General features: G+C 44.0%; 1 protein-coding gene across 1 annotated transcript in view; it reads right to left on the bottom strand.

Moving 5' to 3' along the window:
- XRN2 (5'-3' exoribonuclease 2) overlaps nucleotides 1–15,789 on the bottom strand; it is a 2,388,435-nt gene that overhangs the window by 1,245,793 nt on the left and 1,126,853 nt on the right. Inside the window, exon 16 of the mRNA XM_044057168.1 lies at nucleotides 9,885–9,982. Coding sequence (XP_043913103.1) covers nucleotides 9,885–9,982 — 98 coding nt within the window. The remainder of the gene's footprint in view (nucleotides 1–9,884; nucleotides 9,983–15,789) is intronic.

The following is a 15,789-nucleotide window of genomic DNA, read 5'->3' as shown; positions in this document are numbered from 1 at the left end:
TTAAAGGTGCTTTAGTCTTTGCCTTAGAAGCTGAAGTCAGTTTAATGTATAATTGTTTAGGTCTGAATACACCCTCAGAAGCAGATGCCTGCTCAGCAGCTCCAGACCCATCTGAGGGAATATTCTCCGAGGCTCCAATACCTTGAGTTTCCAGTGGCCTGACTCCATGTGGGAGTCTGTAGCGGCCTGCGACTCTAAAGTAGAGGGCGTCAGGGGCTGCGAAAGCACCTCACTGAGAACCGGTGAACCAGCGACTGGCTTAGGAGAAGCTTCATCGGTTTTGGACCTCGGTTGCCCATCTTTCTTTGTGCTTTTTGTGAACTCCGGTAGTCGGATGGCTATCAGACATTGTATAATTAAATCTGAGCCCAAAATAGTTTAATGCAAAATCGTACCGACGCTTAATAGTGCGTTGGTTAAATCTAGCACAAGACCAACAATGTGAAACGTAGTGGTCACAGCCTAGGCAAGGAATACAGTAAGAATGAAAGTCCTTATGAGGTATTTGCTTCCCACAAGAAATGCAATTAACTTTTTCTGACATTGGTCTGGAGCAAGAGAAAAGTTTCCCCAACAGGGTACTTAGCTTTTAATGAAGACTTCGGATCTGAAACTCTAACATGAAAATCTCAGGAGTCTGCCAACCTGCACTTGCGAACTGCTTCTGGCACCGCGCGACAAGAAAGACTTAAGAAAATGGCGTCTGCTGCATCTTATACCCCTGACAACCTGATATCAGGGAAGGGGCAACAGCAACCAACGCAGGACCCAAGACTTTGGAATTCAGGCCGACTTGAGGGCAACCTGCCAGCAGGATTACACAAATGCAATGACTGCAACTGTGAAACACGAAGAACATCTGTAATATGTTCTTCGTGTTTCCCTGTTGCAGTCATCACATTTGGGTAGATTCCCAAAGCTAAGGATGGGAGGTGAAATTTAGGTAGCATTAGGAGCAGCTATAAGGCCCTGCAAGATTGCAGTGGCAAAGCCAGCTCTGGATTTAGAAAAAATTGGCAAATGGTAATGCTTGGTGAAAGTATGCACAGAACTCCAGGTAGCAGCTTCTAGGATGTCTCTGGTAGGGACACCTCTGAGAAAGGCTGTAGAGGTAGATGCAGCCCTGGTTGAATGGGGCCTAATCCCCTGTGGGATAGTTTTTCCATGTTGCTTACAGCAGAAATGAATGCAATGGCCTATCCATTTAGAAATGGTTTGCTTTGAAATAGCCTTCCATCTGCCCCTACAGCAAATGCAACCAGCAGTTCAGATTTCCTTTGAAGTTTAGTCCTGTCCAAGTAAAATCTAAGTTGTCTCTGCACGTCTAAGGAGTGCAGTATCAGTTCGCCTTTGTTCTGTGGATTAGAAAAGGTTGGCAAATGAATGGACTGATTAAGAGCCACACTGGATACCACACCTTGGGAATAACAGAGTGATTGGTCCTGAGGGACACCCTGTTAACATGAAAGATTAAGAGCTCCACTGCCATAAAGGCCCGTAAAATTCAGATACCCTTCTTGCTGAATTGATTGCTAAAAGGAAAGCTGTTTTCCAAGAAAGGAATTTTAGCTCTGCACTTGCAGCTGGCTCAAAAGGAGGAAGAGTGAGTTTTTCCAATACAAGGTTAAGGTCCCAGGCAGGAGTTAGGGCTCTCCTGGGTGGTCTTAAGTTTTTGGCCCCTATGAGGAACTGCTTGAGCAGTAGGTGAGATGAGGGGTGGTTCTGTGTTGTAATGAGCTGAAATGGCAGAGGCGTGAATTTTGAAGGAGGAAAAGGAAAGGCCTTTGTGAAGCATCTCAGTTAAGTATTGAAGAATCTGAGGTAAATTGGGTGCTGCTGTGGCCATCCCTAGAGTTTTGTTCCAGGCACAGAATCTTTTCTATTTTTCAGCATAAGATTTTCTAGTACTAAGCCTCTTTGCCTCCAAAATGACATCTAACACTTGTTTACTGAGGGATGGTAATGGAGAGATTAGGTAATTAGCCAGGCTCAGGGTCTGAAGCTGAAGGTGCAGAATCTGGCTCTCCTGCTGTGACAGCATGGTAGGGGTCTGAGGCAAGCGCCATGGGGCTAGCTGTGACACTGCGCAAGAGGGGGTACCAGTTTTGGCATGGCCAGTCTGGCGCAATCAGTATCATCCTTGGTTTGTCCCGTTTGACCTTTAGTAGTACTTTGGAGAGGAGGAAAGGCATAAATCGATAGATTTTTCCAGCTGAAGGACAGAGCATCCACTTTCCAAGCTTGTTTGTGGGGAGTCCTTTTGCAGAACTTGCCCAACTGGTAGTTCTGGGGGGAGGCAAACATGTCTATATCTGGGCTCCCCCATTTGTTGATCAACATGTTGCAAGTCTTTGGTTCCAGTTTCCACTCGTGAGGGTCCATGAGATTTCTGCTTAGTCAGCCAGTGTATTTAGTTTTCCTGGCAAGACTTGAGCCTGTAGATGTACTTGGTAGCTCAGGGCTGTGTTCCACAGAGCCATGGCTAGTCTGCAGAGGGGGTAAGAATGGGTACCCCCCTGCCTGTTTACGTACCACATAACCGAAGTCTTGTCAGTCTACCATTAATTGTCCTGGAAGAACGTGTTCCTTGAAGGCCGTCAGACCATTCTGTACAGCTAACATTGCTTTGTGATTGAATGCGTTATCACCATTTAAGCACAACAGTGAATAACATCATCTTAAAACACTTTTGAAGTCAAATACAAAAATAGTCTAGTGTATGAAGCATATTTATTGCAATCAAAAGAGCAAGTAACAAAATTCTTTGTTACTGAGGTTTACTTCAGAACATGGCAACAACCTCCACTTGAATTCATACGTGTGGTGATCATGCTCGTAAACAGGCAAAAAGGTAACCTTGTTACATACTTCTGTGATGTCAGAGCGTTTTAACTATGTAGTGCATGAAGCACCATTATAAAGTTAAAAACAAAGCTAAAATACTTCCTGGTTTGGCACTACTCTAGTAAGGGACTCAAACTTAAACCATGCTTATATTGGGGTGCTTAATTAAGCATCCCCTGAATGCTGTTAAAATTCAGTCTGCAGTAAAGCAGACAGCGCTGGCCACAAAGCAGCAGCAGGACATAAAAAGTACAGTTTTGTACCTACCATAAATGTAGATGTCCGAACTGGATAGCATCTGCAGTCATAACAACTGGGTTGTCCTGTCGTCAGGCAGCCCTTCGGTCGGCCGGATTCCAAAGTCTGGGTCCAGCTTCGGCTGATGTCGCACTTCACCAGACGTCATCTCTGCTGGTCTTCGGGTATAAAGGCATCAGCCGATGCCATTTTCCTCAGTGTTTCTTGCCCCAGATGCCAGTTGCCCTCTTGGAAGGCTAAATTTTGGATAAATGCCAATGTTTCCAAAAAGATAGAAGGCAAACACAAAAAATAAGCATGTATGTACATATATACAAACAAATACACCATAAGAGACTCCCCCAGCTAGCTATTAGGAGGATAAATACCCTAGGAGTACCACAGAGGGGAAGGAGGGAGGGTAATCCTGACTGCAGATGCTATCCAGTTCGGACATCTACATTTATGGTAGGTACAAAACTGTACTATGTCCTTCATGGATGCATCTGCAGTCATAACAACTGGATAAAATACCATAGCCAACTAGGGGAGGAGGATGATAAAATTATGGTGTGGTTAGGATCCCTTGCAATACAGCAGTGGCAAACCCTGTTCGGGATCTAGAATATAGAGGTAAATTATAATGCTTGGCAAATGTATGCACGGAGGTCCAAGTAGCCGCCTCAATAATGTCCTTGGTTGCCACTCCTCGTAAGAAAGCTGTGGTAGTGGCTGTAGCCCTTGTAGAATGAGGCCTTATGTTCTGTGGAATTGGTTTTCCATGGAAGGAGTAACAAAATCTTATGCAATTTCCTATCCATTTGGAGATTGTCTGTTTGGAAATTGCTTTTCCTTCCCTCCCTGTTGCATAGGCTACCAAAAGCTGGTCAGATTTTCTGTTACTTTTGGTTCTGTCCAGGTAGTAGCGTAGCTGTCTATGTACGTCCAAGGTATGCAGCATTCTTTCCCCTCTGTTTTGTGGATTGGGAAAGAAGGTAGGTAGGTGGATTGCCTGGTTTAAAGACACTCCGGTTACCACCTTAGGCATAAATGTAGGATTAGTTCTCATGGACACCCTATCTTTATGGAAGATTAGGAAGGGTTGTACTGCCATTAAGGGCTGTAGTTCCGAAACCCTCCTTGCTGAGGTAATTGCCAGTAGGAAAGCAGTTTTCCATGATAGGTGCTGTAGATCTGCTGTTGCTGCTGGTTCGAACGGAGGGAGTGTCAACTTTTCTAGCACAAAGTTCAAGTCCCATGCTGGTAATGGTGGTTTCCTTGGAGGTTTTACATTCTTGATCCCTCTGATGAACTGCCCTAGTAGAGGATGTGAAAAGACAGGTGGATCAAAGCTGTATTCTGCTGAAATAGCTGATGCATGTATCTTGATGGAGGAATAGGACAGGCCTGTATGTAAAAGCTCTGCCAAATACTCCAGAATGTTTGCAATATCTATATTAGACACATCTTTTCCTCTTTCAGTACTCCAAATGACAAACCTTTTCCATTTTCCTGCATAGTTCCTTCTTGTTGAAGGTCTGCGGGCTTCAAGGATAATGTCTTTAACCCTTTGGGAAAGATCTGGCTTAGTTGCTGCTATGTGATGTTCCAGGCAGTCAGCTGCAAAGTTTTTAGGTTTGGATGCATGATGCTGTAGTTGTTCTGAGTTAACATCAAAGGCATCAGGGGTATTGACCACATTTTCTCCCGAGACATGCTCCTCAGCAGTGGGTACCAGTGTTGTCTTGGCCAGTTCAGAGCTATCAGGATTATCCTTGGACGTTCCTCTTTGATTTTCAGTAATACCTTGTGTATCAAGGGAAGAGGTGGAAATGCATATGCTGTCAGACCTGTCCAGCTGAAGGAAAGAGAATCCACCTTCCATGCAAGTGGGTGGAATGTCCTTGTGCAGAATTTTTTAAGCTGGTGATTGAGAGGGGAAGCGAATAGATCTATTTGTGGCATTCCCCATTTCTTTGTGATGGTCTTGAAGATGTCTGGGTGTAGCATCCATTCGTGAGCATCCGAGGTGGTGCTGCTTAACATGTCTGCTAGGGTGTTCTCTTTTCCCGGTACAAATATTGCCTGTAACTGGATGTTGTAGCTGAGAGCCAGATTCCAAAGGTCCAAAGTCATTCTGCATAGGGGGTATGAATGAGTGCCTCCCTGTTTGCTGATGTACCACATGACTGTGGTGTTGTCTGTCCTTATCATCAGATGGCCTTCTTTGAGGAATGGTCTGAATTTTTGGATTGCCAGTTTTACTGCCAGCATTTCTTTTTGGTTTATGTGCAAGTGCAGCTGGTCCTGAGTCCACAACCCTTGTACGCATTTGTCCAGCATGTGCGCCCCCCATCCTAGGTCTGAGGCGTCTGTTGTGATGGTTTGGCTTGTTCGAAACTTGTGGAAGGGTAGGCCTGGGTTTGACTGGCATGCTTGGGCCCACCAGAGGAATTCCTGTTTTAGGCATGGGATTAATGGTATTTCTGCTTCTAGGCTGTGCCTGTGTTGAGACCATAAATTCTTTAGGTACCACTGTAGTTTTCTCATATGCAGTCTGGCATGTGGTACCAAGATTATGCATGATGCCATGAAGCCCAAGGCCTGCAGAACTTTTCTTGCTGTTTGTTCTGTCTTGTTAATGCCAAGAAGTAAAGAGGGAGTTCTTTTTGTTTTTCTGTAGTTAGGAATGCCATTTGTTTTACTGTGTCCAATTCACCCAAGAATGTTCTTGTCTGGGATGGTATCAGCCTTGACTTTTGTAAGTTGACTGTGTATCCCAGGGCTTGTAGCAAGTAAATGACCCTTTGTAAATCTGTTGTCAGCTTGCTTTTGTTGTCCGCTTGTAGCAGGCAGTCGTCCAGGTATGGATAAATTTGGATTCCCTGTAGTCTGCAGTGAGCGATTACTGATGCCAGGCATTTTGTGAATACTCTGGGCAGTAGATAAGCCAAAGGGCAATGCTGAGAATTGATAATGCTCTGATCCTGCAAGAAATCTGAGGTATCTTCTGCAATTGGGTCGAATGGGGACGTGCAGGTATGCCTCCTTGAGATCTAGAGTTACCAGCCAACACTCCTTGCCCAGCATGGGAAGAAGTTGCTGTAGGGTCAGCATTTTGAATTTTGGGACAATGATATATGTGTTTAAGATGGACAGGTCGAGAATAGGTCTCCAACTTTTCTCTTTCTTGGTACTAGGAAGAGTCTGGAGTAGAATCCTTTGCCCTGTTCTGTTATTGGTACTCTTTCCACAGCTCTCATCTTGGATAATTTCGCTATCTGCTGTAGAGCTTCTATTTTTTGATTTGGAGGCAGGTTTGGCATTCCTCTTTTACTGGCAAGGTGTGGAAGTGGAACCGGTAGCCTTGGTCTATGGTTTGCAAAATCCACTTGTCTTTTATGATATAGTGCCAATTTTTCGAAAATAAGGCTAACTTTCCGCCTAATGGTGCTGCTATTTGCTCCCTGGTAGGCGGAGTTAGAGTCAAGTCACTGTGATTGTCCTGTTGCAGTGGCAGTGGTTGTGTCTGTGCCTCTGTTATTACCTTGCCACTGTCGTCCTCTGTAGGCACCTCCTCTGGATTGATTTCTGCCTCTGGATCGTCTGTTTCTGCCCCTTTGGGATCTTGTGCAGTCAGGAAAGGACCAATTTTTGGCAGGCCAGTTCCTGCTAAACCTTGGTGGCTGCACCTGTAAGAAATCTTTAACTGTCTGTACAGATTTTGCCTTTTCTTCCATTTTCTTCATTACCTGTTGGGCAGGTGTACCAAATAAACTGGCCTTATCCATAGGAGCATCTAATAGCTTTGCTTTAACATGATCCGGTAAGACCTGTTCTTTCAGCCATGCATGTCTTCTTATCACTGTGCCAGTCATGGCTGATCTAAATGAAGCCTCCAGTGCATCATAGCCACATTTTAAGGAATGGTTACTAACCTGTTGTATGTTATTTACCATTTCTATTACATATTTCTTGTCTAAAGATTCATCAGAGGATACTTTCTTAGTTAACTGATCAAGCATAAACTCTTGGTATTGGATCATGTGAAATTGACAGTTTAAAGCTCTAGCTGAGAGAGTAGCAGAGGTGTAAACTTTTCCCCCCATCTGTCTAAGGACCTGGATTCCCTTTCTGAAGGAATAGGGTTTTTTGCTGTGGTCGAGGCTACTGCCTTAGGCCCCTGGGAAATAGTTTCGGGGTCTGCCAGTGGGGCCTTGTATAGGTGGTGATGAGTGTCAGGTACCCTGTAATATCTATCAGGTTTGGCAGGGGCAGGAGGTAAAGAATCAGGAGCAGTGCAGACATCATTAAATGCGTCATCCACAACAGGTAAAACAGGAGGTATAGCTAAGGGCCTATGTTGTGGTAAGTGTAGGAAGGTCCTAAGCCTTTTTCTTGAGTCTGAGAAATCTTGTCCCTGCCATTGGAATTGTTCACTCATGGCATGCAAGGTTTCCCCAAAGGAAAATTCCTCTGGTGGAGGGGCAGCTGGAATGGATTCTTCAGCCTCAGAGTCTTCATATGTAGAAAAAGCGTCCTCTGGCTGTTCTGAAATGTCGGAGTCATCCGCAGAAGCCTCAGAGGACACTGGCTCGGGGGGCTCTGTCCTAGGTCTCTTTTCAGGGGGCTGAGAGGCCCTGTCTGGGTGAGATTGGGATCCCCTAATTAAGGATATTAAATCTTCTGCCAGAGTAAGCATTTGTGAACTAGAAGTGGGCCTGTGTGAGGGAGGTTTAACAGGCACTGCCTTAGCAGATTTGGCTGCTTTGGCCCTGGCAAAGGCCTTGATAGACATGGCTGCAGGGGGTCTAGCAGCACCACGTGCTGGGGTAGAGACATCCAAAGGGATGGTGTCTGATAAATCAGTAGAAACCACGGTTGTAGGCAAAATTTCTGAGGCCGATTCAGGTAAGGTAGCAGGAGCCTCAGTAGTAGCCATGGATTCGGCTGGAGATTGACCAGTTTTCTCGGTTTCGGCCGAAACAGAGACACTCGCGGCTTGCTTCACCGTGGTTTCGGCCGAAACCGCGGACCGCGAGTGTCTGTCTTTTTCCTTGCGTTTTTTAATAATTTGGGTAGTCGGAGGATCCGACGGCATAATATACGCAAAGTCTGAGCCAAAAAACTGTTCAGCAAACTCCGACCGACGCCTTAGCGTTCGTCGGTTGAAGGAAGCGCAGGCCGAACAGGCTGCTACGTCATGGTCTGGGCCTAAGCAAGGCAAACAGTAAGAGTGGAAATCTTTATGAGGTATTTGTTTCCCACAAGTTAAACAGTTATTGACTTTTTCTGACATCGGCTGAGGCAAGAAAGAGTCCCCAACGGGTACTTAGCTTTTTAGAAGTCTTCGAAGTAGTATTCGGTAGTAGTAATCTCTGGATCTGACCGACCGGCACTTGCGAACAGCTTCTGCTTCGGGCGCCACGCGGCAAGAAAGACTGAGGAAAATGGCGTCGGCTGATGCCTTTATACCCAAGACCAGCAGAGATGACGTCGGGTGAAGTGCGACATCAGCCGAAGCCGGACCCAGACTTTGGAATCCGGCCAACCGCAGGGCTGCCTGACGACAGGACAACCCAGTTATGACTGCAGATGCATCCATGAAGGACATCGGCTTTATTTCAACTTCTGTTTCTGCCTGCTAAAGTACACACTGCAGTTTGAATTTAGACAGGGAATAAAGAAATGTCAACAGCTCTCAGTGAATTTCTTATCATCCTTCTGTCAAACACATACTGCTGACTCATTCACAATCCTCCATATTACACAATTTTCAAAGTTATTATAAAACATTGTGCTGTCAACACAAATGGCAACCACTAAACAGATGCACTGGAAAATTTGACAGCTTTGAAAGCTGCAGCACACTTCACTCTACCAACCCCCAAAAAAGTGTGGCAGAGTGAAGAGCAACATCTTTATGGCTATCTGCGAGGTAGTTGCAGCTTTCAAAACTGTAAAAAAAAAAAAACTTACTCCTACACGTTTTCTCTTTCTTTGTAACTAGATCACATGCCAGCTAAAGCTCTACACATTACTAAGAATCATGATCGGGCTTCTCCCATCACAACCAGTAAATTCTGTGGTCTCAATGTGAATGCTGCAGTTGCCAATGTATGCTTTCTGTGTGACCGTGGATCAAATTCTTGGTTTTTGGCTTCAATGTTTGTACCTTTTAAAAGTTTTATCACAGACAATTAGTGCGGTTCTGAAGAAATTCTCCTGTTGCACATACAAGGTTGACATACAATTAGAACACCAATCCTAATCGGAGAATTTTAAGCTTTCAAACTACACATTCACCTTCAGAGTCCCACCAAGTCTACTAATTCTTCAGACTCCTATCCAGTGCTCCCCCCTCCCCCTTTTGGTGGTAAGGAGCTGTGTTTTGCCGACAGTTTTCTTGATCACAAATGCATTATAAATCAGGGATCATCAATGTATACTTTACATAACTACTACTACAACTAAAGATAGTATGTTGAATCACTCCTCAAACATTTCAAGAACGGATAATCACGGAACTACTATACCAATAACAAGGTTACGAAAAAGATACAAAAAAATCAACCCATTCAGAAACCAGTACTAAGCATCCCATTTACATACAAATGGGTTCCACAGGGGTAGTGTCTTTATAAGACCATTCAACATAGTAATTTTTCACAAAGACTAAATTTTAGGTGACATGCTGCTGGAATTCAATGAATGGATTAACAGCCTGTGGATTAAAAAGTCACTATAATCAAAAAGTTGCTGCTATAAAAGAACTATCGTAATTACATAATTAAACATTTCACCTGATATTATCCTCTGGTTCAGGTTCACTGTCACTGTCATTTTTCCTCTTCACTCCCCTTTGAGAATTTTCTGAACAGGAACTGGCATTGTGATTCCCCTGAGAACACAAGGTAGTAATGTCAAAGTAATAAAATATCTTAGAAACCCCAATGCACTGCTACTGAAATTATGCTTTCAGTATTTTGGGCAATCTACATGTTCAACACGGATATTAAAACCATTAGTTCAGTTACATGAAAAAAATTTCCAAGCAATATCTTAACACAAAATGACAAGCTTAACTACAGTGTACAAACAGCAGTACTGCAAAATTGGCAAAAGTGGTTAAAAACTAATCACAGCACACGATCAAAAAGAGCAAAATAAATAGGATTAGAACAAACTAGGAAGGAGATGCTTTTTATTAACATGTGCACATGTAAATGCTTCAAGCACTAATCATAAACCTTTAAGTGCAATAAAAACCAAGTGGCTGGAGCACAAGGCACCACCAATAGAAACTGTACTCAATCACCTGATGAGCAGAGCTCTGACCCTATCATATACAAAAAGCAGATAACCCACTTGATGGCAAAAAGATTACAAAGCTGGTAATCCACTTACTTGGTGCACCTGCTTGACAACCACAAGCCCTCTTCTCCTTTGTGATAATCAGATAAATGGTTTTCTTCCTAAACTCAGGTCAGTTTTAGTACTACATAAGGAGCCGATGCATATCTAGGGTGTTAAAGGCACTTAATCCTCTGGTTTCTGTGAAACAAGCACCAATAAGTGGACTGGTTCATGGACAACTCTAACCACATTTCAGACGAAAATTACATCAATGAAGTAGCCTACAATAAATGAAGAGGTTTGAATATGTTCAATGTTGCAACAGTACTAACGCTTGGACTTTCTAGGCATCTCTGGCAATGATCCCTGCTGGAGGCTGGAGACAATGGTATTGGCAAAGTACATCCAAAAGGAGGGGCAGCTGCAGAGGTGGGACCCACTGCAAGCCCACCCCCCCCCAGACTTCACCACATGTATTCAAAGGTGGGGGTAGACAGGGTAAGGTCGTAAGACACAACCCTCTTCAGGTGCTGACACAGCCAGACTCCCTGTGGTGTCAGTCAGGATATTTAAGCATCTCAGTTTATCTTTGAATGCCCTCATGGCTTCAATTTCACATGTTTGTGTGCCATTTAATCATACACTTGTTCAATGCCCCTTGAACTGATCTGAGTTGTGGCCAGCACTTGGTATGCCTCTGGGGTTTTGAATGGGGCTTTTTTTTTATATATGTTCTCTTCCAAACATTCTTTTTAGAAAGGGGGGAGTAGAGAAATGGCAGTTAATGAACTACTGTAAAAATTTTCATGTGGAGTTTTGCTAGGAGAGTCATCTCTGGTTGAGATGGCTTCCTAATTACAGATGTATCTGAAATAAGTTTAGAGGGAGCAGATTTTGTTCTAAGCCAGGGCAGCTTTCTGATAAAGTCTAGTTTTGCCCCCAAGAAGGTACCTTGTGTGGCAAGAGACAGCTGGGATTTCAGGAAGCTTAAGTAGACACCTACCTTATGAAAGCATTCCAAAGGTGATCTGCATGTTCTGTGGACCTCTTCTAGGAATACTGTTTGAATTAGGCAGTCACTCCGACAGTGGTAAATGTCCACTCCTCTGGTCCCACAGAAGGCAATAACTGGCGCAACACATTTAGCAAATACTTTCGGTGCACAGTTAAAGCCAAATGGCAAGACAAACTTTGGAAGTGGGATGCCCTCTCACTTGCACTTCAAGTGCATTATTTTTTTGTAGTTGAAATGGGAAGATAGGAAGTCTAAAGTTACCCATCCATGCCCCTTGTATGAGAGGTAATGGTTTGGGAACAGAAAGCATCCTGAACTTGGGGGGACCACTACAAACTTGTTTAGAGAATGATCTAAAATGGGTCTCCATGATCCCAGTTTCCTGATAACCAGGAAGAGCCTTGAATAAAACCCTGAGTCCGCATCTTTTTTGGGGGGAAAATGAAAAGACCCTTACTGTAGAAGGTACTATACCGAACCAAGAATGAGACGTCTTTGCTGTTTTGGGACTGAAGTAATTCCCAAAAGTGAAGAATCTTCCAAGGAATATTTTTCCCTTATGATTACAGTACCCATTTGTCCTGGGTAATTTGCTGCCATGCAAAGAGGAGGGAAAGCCTTCCCCCTAAATTCTGAGTTGGTAAATGGGGGGAGGGAGGTTTTAAGTGAGGTAGACTCTGGCAAGGGAGAGAAAAAGGGAGGTGGAGTACACCAAGTAGTCACAGCTTCTCCTTGCAAATGCTAGGGTCCTTAGACCCCCAAGTCAATGTGGAAGTCATGTTTCCAACTCTGGAACTTAGCACTGGTGGGGGGCATAATACAGGCAGTTCATGTTGTAGCTAGGAGAGTTCCTTATTCTCCATTTTCCTAAAGTTTCTAGAACACTTTTCAGCAGAAGATCCAAAAAAAAAAAGTCCTTTGACTAGGTGACAAAGTTCAGTTTTAAAAGGGGTAGATTCCTCAGATGGGTTATGTCTCCTGGTCAGACCCTGTAGATGCTACCCTGTATGATGCAGCCACAGCAGACACATTTAAGGGAGTCTGGACACCTGCCGCTCAGTGCTGGCAAGTTCCTGAATGTCCCCTCTTGAGGCTCTTTTCTGGAGTCTCCCTTGCCTTGGCTTTTCTCTCCAACTGTACATACAAGCTATTTTAGCCTACAGAATGAAGAGTTGAGAGCTCCCATGGCCAGGGTAGCTAAACTGTATGCTTTCTTATCAAACCAGTATAGTATTCTGCCTTCCCTATCAATTGGCAAGGGGTTACTGGATACAGGCCCAGTGTTTCCTTTGATGGACTATTTGGGCTCATAAGGTAAATACTTGGCAAGCTGCTCTTTTAGGCCATTTAAGCCTAGCTAATTTCCCCTCTAAGGTAAGAGTCAAAACACTAACTTGCATTTGTCAGCAAACACTAAACGTTATGTAAGCCCCCACACCACACCTGGTCTGCCAGTGAATTCTTGTAGAAGCCATCTGGCTTCCTTGGAGCAGGAGATAGTAAATCGAAGACATGTCTGAAAACATCACCCAACAACATCATGGACTAGAGGATTTGTCCAAGGTCCAATAACAAGCAAATTCAGCCTTATGTACCTGTTCTAATGAAGGACTCATCTTGTAAAGCGCATCCCACAATGAGAAGTCCTCAAGAGGTGCAGCTGAAAACAAGAAGTCTTCAGAATCTGAATCAAGTGTTGGTATGAGGGTATGTGCACCATATAAGCTGATCTCCTCCTCCTCAGAATCACAAGAATCATGAGTCCCTCTGTAGGGATAGGTCCTTTTTTTTCTTCAGAATAGTTCCTCAAAAAGGCTCCCTTTCCAGGCAAGGCTGCCAAGATCTGGATGAGTAACCTGAGTTGTAGGAGCCTGGGACCTGGGTAGTATAGTCTCAGCAACTCCAGATGCTGCATCCACTTGACTCTTGAACCAGGCAGACAGGAAGGCCACAGGACATGGACAATTAGCCGCAGACCAAGCCACAGGAAGATTCTCCCCAAGTACCGTTATCCTCTTAAACCAAGGCACTTGCATAAGTTGCAACCTGCAATGCAGCCCCAACCTAACCAAACCTGCCTGGTCCCAGCTTAGAAGGAAGTGGATAGGGTTGAAGACACAGCAGCCTTCATAAGGGTCAGAACAGAGATCTCTGGCCTAGTGATCAGCAATGTAGGGGGGCTGTAAATGTGCTTCATCTGGATCCACTATGATGCGGGCTGGATTCAGACACCAGTAGAATACTGTTGGCCTCCTGACTTCCTTCTCTTCTGGACAATTGGAAAGTCTACCAGAAATCAGTCAGGTGACTGTGTGCCTAAGCTCAACATAACCTTCAATTAGACTTCTATTAAGGGAGTTTGCCACACACCCAATAATCCAATCATTAAAGGCAAAAAAACTTGCACAGTGGGGGACACTATGCTCTAGGCCAAAGTAAAACAGGAGTGAAAATCCCTTTGCAGAATTTGTTTTCCACATTTAGGTGGTTAACTACAGCTGACATCAGAAGCAATTATAAGGAAAAATAAGTTCCATTAACAAGCAATTTAGCATGATCTGTGGCCTTGAAGCTTAACCAACAAACTGATAAAGCAACTGACAGGTTTTCTGCAGACTAAAATGACAAGTACAGTTGTGTACACTTAACATAAATGTAGATGTTAGAGTGTATTGACTGTTGCAGTCATTACATTTGGGTAATCTGCTGGCAGGTTGCCCTCAGTCAGCCTGAATAACAGTCTTAGGTCCTGCGTCAGATGCTGTCTCCTCTTCCATGATGTCAAGTCGTCAGGGGTATAAAACATGTAGCCAACGCCATTTTAAATCAGTTTTTCTTGCCCCAGATGTCAGGTGCCTCCCAAATGGGGAGCAAAAATATATATAAACTGTAAATATATAAATGTACGTTAGAAACATAAAATGTACCTTCAACTAAAAGCAAATACACAAAGGCTTTTGAGTATAGTGAAGGAAAGAAAAGGTATAGAATGGGGGATGGCGGGTGGGTAACCTGGACTGCAACAGTGAATACACTCGAACATCTACGTTTATGTTAAGTGTACACAACTGTACTATCTTCGTGTTTCACTGTTGCAGTCATTACATTTGGGTAGAATCCCAAAGCTATGGTTGGGAGGATGGAACTAAACAGCATTAGGGGCAGCTATAAGGACTGCAGTGGCAAAGCCTGCCCTGGATTTAGAGGAGAGGTAAATGGTAATGCTTTGTGAACGTATGAACAGAGCTCCAAGTAGCAGCTTCTAGAATGTCTTTGGTTGGTACCCCTCTGAGAAAAGCTAAGTACAGGCAGCCCTGGTGGAATGGGATCTGATCCTTTTGGGCACAGGTTTACCAAGGTGCAAATAGCAGAAACGAATGCAGTGGCTTACCCATTTAGAAAGTCTGCTTTGATACAGCCTTCCCATCTGATTCTGCAGCAAATGCTACCAGTAGTTGCTCAGACTTTTAGAGATTTTGTCCTGTTAAAGTAGAATCTTAGTTATGTGTACATCCAATGAATGCAGAATCCACTCCCCCTTGTTTTGCGGGTCTGGGAAAAATGTTGGCAGGCGTATGGTCTGTAAGAGCCACACTGGATACCATCTTAGGCATAAAAGGACTGGTCCTGAGGGCCACCCTGTCCGGGTAAAATATAATGAAAGGCTCCACTGCCATAACAGCCTGTAGTTCTGAAACCCTTCTTGCTGAAGTGACTGCCAAAAGAAAAGGTGTGTTCCAAGATGTAAATTTAATATCCGCAGTAGCTGCTGGTTCAAAAGGAGGCAGGGTGAGTTTTTCCAGCACAAAATTGAGATCCCATGCGGGGGAAGGTGTTCTCCTGGGAGGTCTTAAATTTTTGGCCCCTCTGAGATGCTGTTTAAGCAGTGGATGAGAAAAGAGGGGAGGCTCTGTGTTGTAATGAGTCGAGATGGCAGAGGCATGGACTTTTATTGAAGAAAAAGATAGGCCCTTGTCAAGCATCAGTTAAGTATTGTAAAATCTGAGGTATATTGGGCTTTGTTGCATCTATTCCTTGTGCTTGGTTCCAAGCACAGAATCAATTCCATTTATCAGCATAAGATTTTCTAGTACTAGGCCTTCTGGCTTCCAAAATATCATCCATCACAGGTTTACTGAGAGATGTGGTTTGAAATAAGTTGATTAGCCATGCTGCAAGATTCAGAGGTTGGAGCTGTGTGTGTGCAGAATTTGATAGTTCTGCCGAGACAATAGATGAGGTGTTTGAGGCAAGTACCATGGAGGAAGGTATGACATATTCCTTAGAAGTGGGTACCATTGTTGGAAAGGCCAGTCCGGAGCAATTAGAATCATTTT

Source organism: Protopterus annectens, chromosome 1.part2, assembly GCF_019279795.1.
Source record: "Protopterus annectens isolate FY-2018-M chromosome 1.part2, PAN1.0, whole genome shotgun sequence".
In the NCBI taxonomy this organism is placed as follows: Eukaryota; Metazoa; Chordata; order Ceratodontiformes; family Protopteridae; genus Protopterus; species Protopterus annectens.
The sequence above is the reverse complement of the archived record's forward strand: the minus strand, read 5'-3'. Positions and strand labels throughout refer to the sequence as shown.